Here is a 14,617-nt window from a genome sequence, read left to right as displayed (position 1 = left end):
GGTTGCTTCTGAGCAACAAGGCCAAATAAAGGGCTATTTAAAAACATAACAGTGTTTTGAAGATCCCTCGTATTTCTGTCACAACTCAAATTAGTTGCTTCCTTTCCTTACTTATTTGTTATGGTAATAATTTGTAATATAATTTCTAGGCGGAAAGTGTAAAAAAGAAGTAATTAGATTCTTATATTATAAAGGCATCATAGGATCTTATTTGATTTCATAAATAGTATCCTACAAAGACTCCCAGTAGAGCACAAATTCTCTCCTATAAATTTTCTCCTGTTCTGAAGGTCTGAATATGTGTGTACATTGTTAGGGGCAATTCTACAAGTGGGTGCACACTATTCCCGCTAAGGTGAGCAGGAGTCCTCCACCTAGTGCCCTGTTGAAGTGTGTGTGGGGAATGCTGTTTCTCTATTAAATTTTCAATATGAGAGTGAGGGACACTGCAGGACTCCAGAAAATCTGCTTGTCCTTAGTGATTGAGAACACAGTATTAGAGCACCACCCCCTAGTGGCAGCAATGCAGTTGGAAGACTCCCACTCAGCTTCTATACAAAAACCATTATGCTTAAGTGTTCTTAGTGAAAACTAGCATAAGTTGGCAGAATGTGCTCCTACAATTGAGCGTGCCCACTTATGCCAAGTCTAGGACAGGCATAAATAGACACAACTAAACATGGCAGGTGTACATGTCACTTACTGTATTCTTTTTAAAAAAATGTATTTATCTCATTTCTTATTAACAATCAAGTATAATAAATACAACTTGAATCAGATCAATAATTTCCAAGGGAAAAAGAAAAAAAAGAAAGAAATATCTATTCAGTTATATAGAACACAAACACTTACAGTATTCTGGCTACATTATATATATATTATATACTGTATATATATGCACCTAATCTAATCTAATCTAATCCTTAGGTTTGTATACCGCATCATCTCCACGTTCGTAGAGCTCGACGCGGTTTACAGTAGGAGAAATAGGAAGGAACTACAACAGAGGGTTAGAGGTAGAAGTGTGAAGAAAATTTAGAGGACTTGGGATGCCAAAATATAAGAGTTTCCTTGATTCCTAAGTTGGAGGGAGACTTACATTTTTTGAGAAAAGCCAGGTTTTCAGATGTTTGCGGAAAACTTGGAGAGAGCTCAAGTTCCGAAGAGGGGAGGTAAGGTTGTTCCAGAGCTCAGTGATTTTGAAGTGGAGGGAGGTCCCTAGCTTTCCTGTGTGGGAAATGCCTTTTAGCGAGGGGAAGGATAGTTTTAATTTGTGGGAGGATCTGGTGGTATTAGGGTTTGAGGAATTCCAAGAAAGAGGGATAAAGGGAGGGAGGATACCATATAGGATTTTGAAAGTTAAACAGGTGCATTTAGAGTGGACCCTGGCGATTATCGGAAGCCAGTGGAGCTTGGCCAGGAGTGGGGAGACATGGTCAAATTTACTTTTAGCGAAGATGAGCTTGGCTGCAGCATTCTGAATCCGTTGGAGTCTGTGGAGGTTTTTCTTAGTTAGGTTTAAGTAGATAGAGTTGCAATAGTCCAATCTGGAGAGGATGATGGATTGGACAAAGAGGGTAAAATGTTTTTGATGGAAGCAGGATCTAACTTTCCTCAGCATGTGAAGGCTGAAAAAGCATTTTTTTTAAACCAAGGATTGGAGGTGGTCATTGAAGGACAATGTGGAATCAATGATGATCCCCAAGACCTTGCTCGAGAACTCAAGCTGCAGAGAGGAGCCAGAGGGTAGTGGGATGGAGGTGGGTAGGTGATCTAGTTTTGGACCGAGCCAAAGAAGACTTGTTTTGGACTCATTCAATTTCATTTGCACAGTGTGGGTCCAGGATTGTAGGTTCATTATACAAGAGGATATGTTCTTAGACAGGTCGGTGAGGTTCGAATCGGTCTCGAGGAGGACGAGGATGTCGTCTGCATAAGTGTAAATTGTTTCAAGGGGGGATAGGTGGAGGAGTTTTAGGGAGGACATGTAGATGTTGAAAAGGATAGGGGATAGTGGAGAGCCTTGCGGGACTCCACAATTCGGTTTCCAGGGGGAGGATGAGGCGCCATTCATGTTAACCGTGATAAGATCTAATTTTTATAGCCTAGTTTTCCTCACATTCTACTTCCAACTTTTTTTTCAAAGAATAAGATTGCGTTTGATAAATATTCTATGTAGGTAGAAACAGTTTTTTCAGTAAAAATCATACTGGAATTGCAAAATAATTTTGCCTTCACCCATATTAACAAAACGGGAGGGTGCAGAGAAAATACAGATGCAGGAAAAGGTGTAATTGAATAAAAAACTATGACCTCATAAAACTTCAAAGGCTGACGTGGCTATGTTTTGGCTTATGCCTGTATAAGGGGTAAAAATTATAATATAGATAAAGAGAAACTTTGACAGCATAGCTGCAGTAATGAAATGCAGTTTTATTCAACTAAACATTTTTATTGTTTCAGAACAGGATTTGATATATCTATTTGCTCTGTGTATAGTCCTTTCATTCATTCTTTTGGAGGTGGATTTGCAAATTGTCTCTCCTTGCTTATATGATAACCTCTGGCACTGGCATTAATTGCTCTAGGAGTAGAAAGCAATACAGCCAAAGTATTGAACAATTTCACCTTCAGTAATGACAAATGTTCTCCCCCCTGTGTTGACCTCTGTTGCGTCATTAATTCTCACATTTATCAAAAAGAACCTGTTTCTCTTTCAGCAAAACCATGCAGGACCAATAGCCACTACAATGCTTGTACGACTGCCTGTCCTGCAACATGCGTTGACCCCTCGGCCCCTGAAAACTGCAGTAAGCCCTGCATCGAAGGCTGCGAATGTGATGATGGATACGTGGACAGTGGAAATACCTGTGTTTTGAGGGCTGACTGTGGATGCTGGTACAAGGAGAAATACTACACTGTGAGTGAGAGAGGCTTTTCCGTCATAATATTAAGCAACGTTTCACTGATATTTGATTCCATGAAGACATTATGATCTTTCTTGCAGAAAGGAGAGAGTTTCATGGAAGGAAACTGTGAGATCAAATGCCAGTGTATGGGAAATAACCGAGTGGAATGTGTTTCAGTCGCTTGTGGCCCAGATGAAATCTGTAAAGTTCAAAATGGCCTCCTGGGATGTCACCAAGCCAGCACTGCCACATGTCACATTTATGGAGACCCCCACTATGCAACGTTTGATGGGAAAGTTCACCACTTCCAGGGTTCCTGTAATTACACAGTGGCTGAAACATGTGGAAATAGTTCTGTGGGCTTTAGTGTTACAACAAGGAATGAGTACAGGGGGAACCCGAGCTGGACGGCCCTTAATTCCGTGGCTCTTTCTGTGAACGGTATTCACATCGCAGTCAGAAAGCACAACCACGTCTATGTAAGTACATTTCTGTGGTTGATGTTACATGGCTACGACATCAATAGCCACTATCAATATAAAATCAATATTGACTATCAATTTAAAATTCAGCATACTAAACTCTGTTTAATTTCCCTTCTGTAAAAGGTTGTAAAAGCAAGAAATTCCTAAATCACTCTTTAGCATCTCAGGCAGCTTCTCCTGAAAAAGAATTTCGATCATTGTTGCTCACAGCTGTCTCTTACAGACATTTTAGAAAACAGCTAAAAACCTATCTTTTCAACAAATACCTGACTAGCTGACTCATTCTAATATACGATTATGTTCAATGTTTATAATCTTTCGTAAACTGCATAGAACTTTTTGGTAGCGCGGTCTATAAGTACAATGTTATGTTATGTTAAATAGCTCTCTCATGCTTTATCTCTTTCGTTTTGTTTACTGTCAGGTTAACAATGGATTATTGACCAGCTGCCCTGCCAGTCCCACCCCTGGAATAAACATTTCATGTACCACATCGCATACGATCATCAGCACCAACTTTGGTCTTGAGCTCCAGTTTGATGGTGACCAGGAACTCTTTGTCAGAGTGAAGGAATACTATAAAGGGTCATTGTGTGGTCTGTGCGGGACCTACACTAACAACCAAGAAGACGATTTCATGAAACCGGATGGAGTGGTTGTTCCAGACTTCAATGAGTTTGGAAACAGCTGGAGAGTTCCCGATGATGAATGGCCGTAAGTAACTTGGCTCTTCTTTCCTTTAATTAAGGCTTTACTGACAAATCACCTATGAAAAATCCTCTTATTTAAAGATAATTTAGGTAAGGTAGGATTAAATTGTAACTTGCTTTTTATTTATTTATTTATTTTATGCTTTTATCACGAGATTCACTCAAGGCTATGACAAACTTCATCTATCGTATACAAATCAGTAGAATTGGCCAATTTTTACCATATATCTAAAATCTAGTAAAGCAACACAGCATTTGACAATAGCTTGTCATCGGTCTGTAAGTTCTGTCCTCTAATTCAAACACCTAATTGCATGTAGGCAAAATTTACATCATGTTCCATGTCTTATCAGATCCATCACCATTGGAGGTCATCAATAACTGTACCTTATTTGTTCCTAGCTGCAATGCAACAACTGATCCCAAACCATGTCCACCAGCCCTGCAACAGACAGCTGAGGAGGATTGCAAAGTCCTAACGATGACCAATGGCCCTTTCAGCCCCTGCCATTCTCTTATCCCACCCAATGTGTACTTTGAGAGTTGCGTCTATGACCAGTGCGCCACAGGGGGGAGCTCTGACCAGCTCTGCGTTGTCCTGGCATCCTATGCGGCTGCGTGTGAGGCGGCTGGAATACTTCTGGGTGACTGGAGGAAAGGGACCATATGCGGTAAAGTCTATTAATAAATGTTACCAGTGATTTACCAAAAATTGGTTTGATTTCCTTATCCAGAGCTTGTAGGCATTGCGCTGTTATTATTAGCTGAGAAATCAAGTCTTAGAATTCCTTTGTATCCATACTAAGAAATCTCTTCTGCTATCAAGAATTATAATATGTTTTAGTCCATTTTATATAGAAAGTTGTAGTGAACAGTACGTATGGTTTTGTACATTTCGTAGGGTGAAAATGAGAAAAATATAACTCTGTGCTTTGAACATCTATATACAACACTAGCCAACCAGTTAACCAAGACAGGAACAGCTTACAGCTATTATAACTAAACCTTCTTCTCCAGGCTCATTCATTTTTAACTGGAAGCCATCTAGTCAAGAGTAAACATCTGTAATTCATACTTTTCTTTCAAAACACTGGCCACAGCAGCCACAACATTTCTGGGTATTCAGAGCCACTCTCAGAATACTGTCGCCATCTGGTTAAGTTTCGGTATTGCCCTGACTCTGTTCATGCTTAAGCCCTAGTTTATCCACGTAAGTGGTACATCTTTAAACAAGGTGCCAACATTTACAGGGTCTTTTACTAATGTGTGCTACCGCACCTTAGTAAAAGACCCCCTTAGTCATCAAAAATGCAGCTAAATATGAGCAGAATATTTTCAAACAATCACAAGAGGTTGTGGTCTAGGGTGTTGATGGCAGATGAAAGATTTGAGCAAGGTTTACCAAAGAATCATTGCCTAGGTTTAGACGTCTAAGATCATCAGTAAACATAAATGAGATTCGTTATTTTTCTTAAGGCACCGACTCCATTTTATAGTTACTAATCATGCAATAAGCATTTTTTTTAAGAAAAGTGAGTTGAAGTGGGAGTCTACATTGGCCGGTGTTTTCTTCTCTTTTAGATCTTTCGTCTACACCACCATCTCCTTCCACCACCTCCTCAGGTGCACCCAGCACAACAGGTACAAAAAAAAACTTCTGTTAGACTTTAGACTTAATGGCATAAATCATTATTGCTGAGATTTTAAGGATGCCTGCTGGCTAATTTCTAACCAGGAAACTCGTTATCACGTTAAAATGTATCCACTTAAGTCTGGGTGAAGTAAGAGGTGCTCTGAGAGGGGTGGGCACAAGTTTAGTGATGTTAGAAAAATGATACTGTAATATAGAAGTGATATAAATGTAATAAGAACCTAATACTTTTACATATTTCCTTTCTCCACATATATTAGAGCAACTTTGATATAACTGTCCAGTAATAGATTCCAGAGGATCATTATTTCATAGCTTTTTTGTTTTTACCCCTTAAGTAGATGAAATATTAGATAATTTTTAAATTGCTTATTACATGGCATCTGTAACTTATTTTTTATCTCAATTACATAAGTAACTTACCCCATCTTTTACTAACGCTTAAGGCTCCTTTTATGAAGCCGCGTTAGCGGTTTAATGCGTGTAATAGCGTGCGCTAATTTGCCGGCCACTCTAGCCGCTACCGCCTTCTCTTGAGCAAGCGTTAGTTTTTCGGCTAGCGTGAGGGTTAGCGTGCACTAAAAAGGTGCGTGCGCTACAGCCGTTAACGCGGTTTCGTAAAAGGAGCCCTTAGTCTGGGTTTTAGCGCTGGCAGCAGCGGTAACTGCTCCAATGCTCTTAGGAATTCTAAAACCCACTCTATGCATTAAAGAGGGGGCTAATTTTAACCTGCAATATTACGGTTCATAGTCATTCGCGCGCGGAACTTCGATGCGCCGACAAATCAACACAGGACCCCAGCGCCCCACCTAAAAAGTTACTTTTAAAGAGCTTTGATGCGGGGTGTAAGTGGGGAACCCTCCCAGTTTACTTCATACTCTTCACGCTGCTGTAGGGGGGGGGGGGGGTTTGGAACTCTCCAGTATACAGTAAGCTTAACTTTTTCCTGATTTTTAGGAAAAAGTTAAGTTTTCTCTATAAAGTGGGGGATTGCACTCCCCACGCCCCCCCACAACGGCAGCGTGAATAGTATGAAGTAAAATGGGGGGTTCCCCCCACACAACCCATTGGAGCTCTTTAAAAGTACCTTTTTGGGGGTGCGCTGGGGTCTTACGCTGAATTGTCTGCGCTGCAATATTGGCGCGGCAAAGTCTCGCATGCTTTTGTCCCATCACCCATATTACAGTTAAAAGAAATAACCTTCTGCATTTTGTCAATTATCACCTCTCAGTCTGCAATTTTCAATCTTGCTAACAAACCCCCCCTTTACTGAACTGCAATAGAATAGGGAGCCACGTTCCATGCTCTGCGCAGCTCCTGACGCTCATAGAGTTCCTATGAGCCTGATGCTCTCTGCACTAAAAACCACTATGCGGTTTAGTAAAAGGGTGGGAAACTTACTTATCCTTGGATAATAACTTTACTTTTACCTACAATGTCCAGAGATTAATCAATAATATAGTCATTGATTTGATAGTGGAACTTGTATGTTTTAGTTCTATCTATTTGATGAAATATTTACAAGTAAGATTATAGAAATATGTCCGATAATCCGTGGCACTGAATTGCGTAGGAAGGATTCCCGCCTGGATGACTTCCACTCCCTGAGACCGTTCCCGGATTTTCTTTTTTTTTTTAAATAATTTTAATGTTTATTAATTTTCATTTTCATAATCAACAAAAATCAACCTTTTAACAGTTACATTTCAAATTAAATAAAAGTAAAATATAATTAAATCATTAAATAAAATTTCAATTGTACTGTTACTTAGTCCACTATATTGAGGAGTGAGCTTAAGAAAAAATCGGTATAATTATAATTCTCTAAACATTCTTGGGTAAACAAAGAGTAGACCTGAATCACACCTAGGTCCCTACTAATTAAGAGGCTTCTTATTGCAAGTTGTTAGGGTTAACAGCAGTAGAAACCTCTTTGGTTGAAATAAATCTTGACAATTGTGAAGATTCAAAAAACACATATCTAGTTCCCTGGAAATTAATTATACATTTACATGGAAATCTAAGTACAAACGTTGCCCCCAATTTTAACACCTGGGGTCGGAGAATTAGGAATTGCTTCCTCTTTTTCTGGGTTACTCTGGATACATCTGGATACATTCTAATTTTATTCTTCATAAATTCTATATCTTTAAATTTGAAAAACATTTTCAACAACCAATCCCTATCAGATTCCAATGCTTGTTGAACAAAAAGCGTAGCCACAGTCATCTGTTCAGAATCTGATCTTTCTAAAATATTAGTCAAATCTAGTACGTCCAAAGTTCCTTCCGCAGGATCCTGTTGTTCTTCAGCTATTTTCTTCTTTCCAATTGGAAGATAATAAATTCTAACCACTGGTGGGTAAGATATTTGTGGTATTTTCAAAACTTCAGAAAGATACTTTTTGAACATGTAAAGTGGTGAAACCAATTGCAATTTAGGAAAATTAATTAACCTCAAATTTTTATTTCTTGATGCATTCTCCAACTTCTTATTGCTCTGGGATATTACTGGACACAAAAAAATTACACCAAAGAGTTGATAAAATGGAGGTAGATATCCTTCAACATAGACAAAATTTAGATACTTTGACTGTGCAAAATCAGCTATTAATGAAAGATAATGAGAATATCAATTTTAAACTTGAAATGCTGGAGAACGCGTCAAGAAATAAAAATTTGACGTTCCCGGATTTTCAATGTTATTTTCTTGAGCAGGGGTGTCAAAGTCAGTCCTTGAGGGCTGCAATTCTGCCGGGTTTTCAGAATTTCCCCAATGAATATACATGAGATCTATTTGCATGCACTGCTTTCATTGTATGCTAACAGATGTCATGAATATTCATTAGGGAAATCCTGAAAACCCGACTGGATTGCGGCCTTCGAGGACCGACTTTGACACCTGTGAGCTAGAGAATCCCACTGCAAATCTTTATTGACCTTCCTGGCACCAACCCATAGAAATCCAGTGCTGACTGCCATTATTAAATATTGTAGGGAGGAGCTACTAAAGAGAACTTTTTATGGTAAAACATGATACATAAACTACTCTACCCTTCCACACCATGATCCAAAGAGCTACGGAAACAATCCACATTTCTCTTTTGCATTCCTTGTTTCAGCAGTCAGCCAATAAGAGCAGCAAAGTCGCTTATGTTGTGAATATAAAAAGCCCCGAAGAATGATGTGACTCAGCTGAATTCAGGTTGACTTCTAAATGTCCTACTATGACCTATAATATTATTCCACCTTCTGTTCCAGTTGACCCTTGCCCCTTATCTTGTACATTTGACGATGACTTCTGTCACTGGACGCAATCCATTGATGATCACTTCGACTGGAGACGTCAAAAGGGACCAACAGAAAGTTTTTTAACAGGACCCTCCTATGACCACACAACCGGAAGTAGGTGCAGAAATGAGAAATTGATCATATCGAATCAAGTTTTGCTGTAGTTTCTTTCCAAACATCGGATAAATTGGCATCTTAGCTGTGTTTGTCCACTTTTATAGGTTATGACTTACTATCTTACCCCCACCTTTACAAAACTGCGCTAGCATATTTAGCACCGGCCACCAGCTCCGACGCTCATAGAATTGCTATGAGCTTCCGAGCAATTGCCGTCATGGCCGGCGCTAAAAACCCTTTGTAAAGGAAGGGGTTAATTTATTACATTTGTGTTTACTTTTTGAAGGCAATACCTTCAGATCAGAAGAAAAAGGTATTACAAATTTATCAAACAAATCAGTTTTCAACAGCTTCCTAAAAGACATATAAGAATAAGCCTGAGAAATAATGGTACATAACCAAAAATTCATTTTGCTTGCCTGAAATGTGAGTAGTTTGTCAAAGAATCTCTTATATCGGCAAGATTTTATGGTCGGATAAACAAATAGATAGCGTCCTCGAGTGATCCTGTTCGGTTTATGTCGTTCAAAACAGGTAAATAGGAGCCAGACCAAGCAAGGCCTAAAAACAAATAGAACCGCACTTAGTCAGTATTCTTGCCTCAAAAGGCAATCAATGCAACTGTTGATAAAATGGAGTGACACGGTCATGTTTTTTCAGGCCAAAAATCAAACGAACCGCTGTGTTCTGAATAAGTTTTAATCTTTTTAGAAGTTTTGGATGAGATCCCAAATATATTATGTATGAAGCATGCACTGCACACTCTGCATTTATAGTTCGTTCTTTACATCCACTGTCAGAACGTTTCCGTAGAAACTGAGCGTTGGCTTCTCTTTTAGACGGCTACTACATCTATATTGAAGGGAATGATGCCAGCCGTGGAGCAGTAGCTCGGCTGCTCAGCCCTCGATGCCGCGCCCAGGGGCCTCATTGCTTCCGCTTTTGGTATCACATGTTTGGCGTCGCCCTGACGATGGAGCTAAAGGTTTCTGTGGTAAAGAATGGAGTTCTTCAGAATGAATGGTCAGAGATGGGCAATAAAGGAGATAAGTGGTATTATGCAGAAGTCCTTCTGGATCTCTCAAGTAATACACAGGTAGGAGATATATTCATCCCTGTCTGATCAATGTCTCCTATAGAGTACAGTGTGTAAGCACAAGAATATATATGGAATCACTTTGTCTAGCTACAATACAATGTCAAATGATATTGGATGAAAGAAGAGGAGAATATATACATAGATTAATTGATTCAGCCTGATATGAAGTAGAGGTACCAAGTCAGAAAAAGCCACGACTTAGTGGTTGTTTATTGCAAACTTTAGCTAGAAATGCAAATGTGATTCTAACATTCATATTCTATAAATCAATGCATAAGAATATATATATCATTTTAAATTCTAGTTTTTGTGTAGTTGCATTAAAATCTTGGTTTAGTGGGCTCTTCTCCCCTAACTCCAGTTAAAAATAAGTCACACCTTTCTAAACCAAAGTAGCTTTTGACATTAAGGTCCTCCCGTGTCCCCTTTCTTCACCTCAATTCAGGCCAAAGTGGTCAAATCCACCAGGGGCCTTGTTTCTGCCTGGCATGGTCAGGTTTAGAGGCTCCTGAATGGAAAGTTCCACTTGATCAGCTTGGCAGGTTAGTTGCTGCCCCTGCAGGATTTGGTCATTGTGAAATGAGATTGGGTTTGTGGAGAGGGGAACAGAGGGGATGAGAATTGTGTTGTAGAGCCAGAGGACATAAGTTTCTAAGAAGCAGGGTTCGGTGGCATCTGGAAAGGAGTATTGGCAAAGTCTGAATGGAGCATGGCTTGAGTGCACAAGTTATAAAATTTATTTTTATATTTGCACAGGTCCTAAGCAGTTTACATTGAATAATAATGAGGCACTCGTACTATTATACTTTTTTTGCACGTTCATGGATAAATCTAGGTTTGGCTATTTACACTAGTTATAGAGCAGGTGTCAGCTTAGGGTTCTTTAGTGTGGAAAAAAGATAGCTTGAGGGGAGATTAGATTGAAGTCTACAAAATCGTGAGTGCAGTAGAACGGGTACAAGTGGATCGATTTTTCACTCCGTCAAAAATTACAAAGACTAGGGGACACTCGATGAAGTTACAGGGAAATACTTTTAAAACCAATAGGAGGGAATTTGTTTTCACTCAGAGAATAGTTAAGCTCTGGAAAACATTGCCATTGGTTGTGGTAAGAGCGGATAGCGTAGCTGGTTTTCAGAAAGGTTTAAACAATTTCCTGGAGGAAAAGTTATGGGGGAAGCCACTGCTTGCCCTGGATCAGTAGCATGGAATGTTGCTACTCAACTATTCAACATCTGGCGCTCCTTAACTTCCAAAAAAGACTCCACCTTGCTCCCCTCGTCTCCCTCAGCTGATGTTCTGGCAAAATTCTTCAACGAAAAGGTCACTAGCTTCAGATGCTCCTTCCCACCTACAACTCTCTGGTGCCCACCGACTCCATTTCTACCCTTACGGTTTCCAACCCTATCCCAATCGACAGATCCTGGACTACCTTTGAGCATGTATCCGAATCCCTGGTCTTCAAACTCTGCCTCAAACTGAAATCCTGCAACTGTTCCTTAGACCCATTCCCCTCCTACCTATACGAGCAAATTCTCGCATAGGCCATCTCATCTATTACCAAACTCATAAACTCTGCCCTACATTCGGGCCTTTTTTTCCCCAGGAATGGGTCATATTGCCTTGACCCCACTACTGAAAAAATCTGACCTAGATCCCTCCGCACCATCCAGCTATCGCACAATAGCAAATATCCCTCTCCTAACCAAGATGTTAGAATCCATCATATCAACCCAACTCTCATCATATTTACAGAGATTCTCTATTCTCCTACCTTACCAATATGGCTTTTGTCTCAACTTCAGCACCGAATCCCTACTGACCACCTTAATCTCAAAGGTTCAACAACTTCATTCTCAAAATAAGTTCGCCGTCCTCCTACAATTCGACCTTTCTGCTGCTTTTGACGTTGTCCATCATGATATTCTAGTCTACCAACTCTTTAAGATAGGCATTAACTCCACAGTCCTAGACTGGTTCTCAAAATTCTTACGTTCTCGTTCTTACACTGTCAACATAAATGGCACCTCATCCTCCCCCTGGAAATTGATATATGGAGTCCCTCAAGGCTCACCTCTATCTCCTATTCTTTTCAACATCTATATGTCCTCCCTAAAACTCCTCCATCTATCCCACCTAGAATTTATACTTATGCTGATGACATCCTCGTCCTCCTTGAGACCAATTCAAACCTCAACTCTCTGAGAACATATCCTCCTGTATAATGAACCTCAAATCCTGGGCCCACACTGTGCAAATGAAACTGAATGAGTCCAAAACAAAACTACTTTGTCTCGGCCCAAAACTAGACCAACTACCCACCTCCATCCCACTGTCCTCTGGCTCCACTGTGCAGCTTGAGTTCTCAAGCAATGTTCTGGGTATCAACATTGATTCTACACTGTCCTTCAACCACCACCTCAATTCCTTGGTAAAAAAATGCATTTTCAGCCTTCACATGCTGAGGAAAGTAAGATATTGTTTCCATCAAAAACACTTTACCGTCCTTGTCCAATCCATCATCCTTTCCAGATTGGACTATTGCAACTCTATCTACTTAAGCCTAACTAAGAAAAACCTTCATAGACTGCAGCGGATTCAGAATTCCACGGCTAAGCTTATCTTCGCAAAAAGTAAATTTGACAATGTCTCACCGCTCCTGTCCAAGCTTCACTGGCTTCTGATAATCGCCAGAGTCCACTTCAAATGCACCTGTCTAACTTTCAAAATCCTACACGGCATCCTCCCTCCCTTTATCCCACTTTCTTGGAATTCCTCAAATCCTAATACCACCAGACCCACCCACAAATTAAAACTATCCTTCCCCTCATTAAAAGGCATTTCCCATGCAGAAAAACTAGGGACCTCCCTCCCCTTCAGAATCACTGAGCTCTGGAACAACCTTACCTCCCCTCTTTGGAACCTGAGCTCTCTCCAACTTTTCCGCAAACATCTAAGCCCTCTAAATATTCTTCATACTTTATCCTTTAACCTTCATTGGAGTTTCTTTCTCTCCCAACTCCTGTAAACTGCGCCGAGCTCTACGATTGTGGAGAAGTTGCGGTATACAATCCTAAGGTTTAGTTTAGTTTAGTTTTAGTCAGGTAATAGTGACCTGGTTTGGCCACCATGAGGATGGACTACTTGGCTAGATGGACCATTGGTCTGACCCAGTAAAGCTATTCTTATGTTCTTATGTCAGTGGTGATAAGTAGATGCACCCACGGACTCTGCCACTTCCATTACCCTTCCGTAAAGAGAAGTAGGTGCATAGCTGTCTTTACAAAATAGGCTTAAAATGGGTACCATAACCAGTGCTTATAGGTGCCACCCAGAAAATGAAATGTTCTATTAAGGATGTCTTCAACCAGTGACCACTCGGGTGAACTTTGATCTTATGATGAGCTTTCATTGGAAATGCCAAGGAAATTTCAACATGTGTAACTTGCCTAGAGCTCTGATCTGGATGTCCAAGCAAAAAAATCTAAAATGCAACCGCCTAGAAGTCTTTCGACTATGGTGGTATAGAAGAATAAAGTTATTATTATTATTATTATTGAAATCCATGATGTCCTATCTTGTGCCTTTCATTGATCAAATGAAACAGAAATAAATATACTAACTTCCACTTTGTTTTAAGACTTGAGCCTCCGCCATCTCCATTACAGCATCAAATATAGAAGGTGACCTTCTCCCGTTCCCCCAGTTCTGATTGAACAAGGGGGCAGTAGTGATTCCTAATTCTTCCTGCCCTGCTGGTGATGCAATCCGTAATGATTGTTTCAAAATGTTTCTCATTGAAGGAGCATCATTTACCGTATGTTAAATGATTAATACCAATGTCTAATTCTGCTCTAGATCATTCTGGAAGGTGTGAGAGGCAATGATTACCGTAGTGATATTGCCGTGGATGATTTATCTGTGGTGCAAGGCTATTGCTCAGGTGAGATTTTCAGTGTAACATCATTTCTACATCCAAAAATGTGGCAGTATCGTATGTTCTATGTTAATTCATTATATTACTCATTGGTGGTTATTGTAGAAGCTCTCGTCTTGTTTTGGATATCTGTTTCGGCATCCATATTGCATGGATGTCCAAATTCCAATTTTATAATCTAATCTAATCTAAACCTTAAGTTTGTATACCCCATCATCTCTACATTCGTAAAGCTCGACACGGTTAACAAGAGTTAGGGTAGAAAGGAACTCCAATATAGGGAAGAGGAAAAATGAAGAGAAAATAATGTACATAGGAAAAGTCTGAAAGGCAAGATATGGGCGTCTAACATGAAAGCATGTCCAAATGGCAAGTGGACAAGGCCTGGGTATATTTTGCATGGGACTATAGATGCCCAG

General features: G+C 39.9%; 1 protein-coding gene across 1 annotated transcript in view; it reads left to right on the top strand.

Moving 5' to 3' along the window:
- The window catches only part of LOC117366936 (IgGFc-binding protein-like), a 164,457-nt gene that overhangs the window by 21,213 nt on the left and 128,627 nt on the right, over positions 1-14,617 (top strand). Inside the window, exons 17-24 of the mRNA XM_033958996.1 lie at positions 2,721-2,920; positions 3,008-3,388; positions 3,819-4,108; positions 4,507-4,775; positions 5,686-5,745; positions 9,016-9,159; positions 10,002-10,258; positions 14,120-14,204. Of these exons, the coding sequence (XP_033814887.1) occupies positions 2,721-2,920; positions 3,008-3,388; positions 3,819-4,108; positions 4,507-4,775; positions 5,686-5,745; positions 9,016-9,159; positions 10,002-10,258; positions 14,120-14,204 (1,686 nt within the window). The remainder of the gene's footprint in view (positions 1-2,720; positions 2,921-3,007; positions 3,389-3,818; positions 4,109-4,506; positions 4,776-5,685; positions 5,746-9,015; positions 9,160-10,001; positions 10,259-14,119; positions 14,205-14,617) is intronic.

Source organism: Geotrypetes seraphini, chromosome 9, assembly GCF_902459505.1.
Source record: "Geotrypetes seraphini chromosome 9, aGeoSer1.1, whole genome shotgun sequence".
Taxonomy (NCBI): domain Eukaryota; kingdom Metazoa; phylum Chordata; class Amphibia; order Gymnophiona; family Dermophiidae; genus Geotrypetes; species Geotrypetes seraphini.
This window is presented reverse-complemented; position numbering and strand designations above follow the sequence as displayed.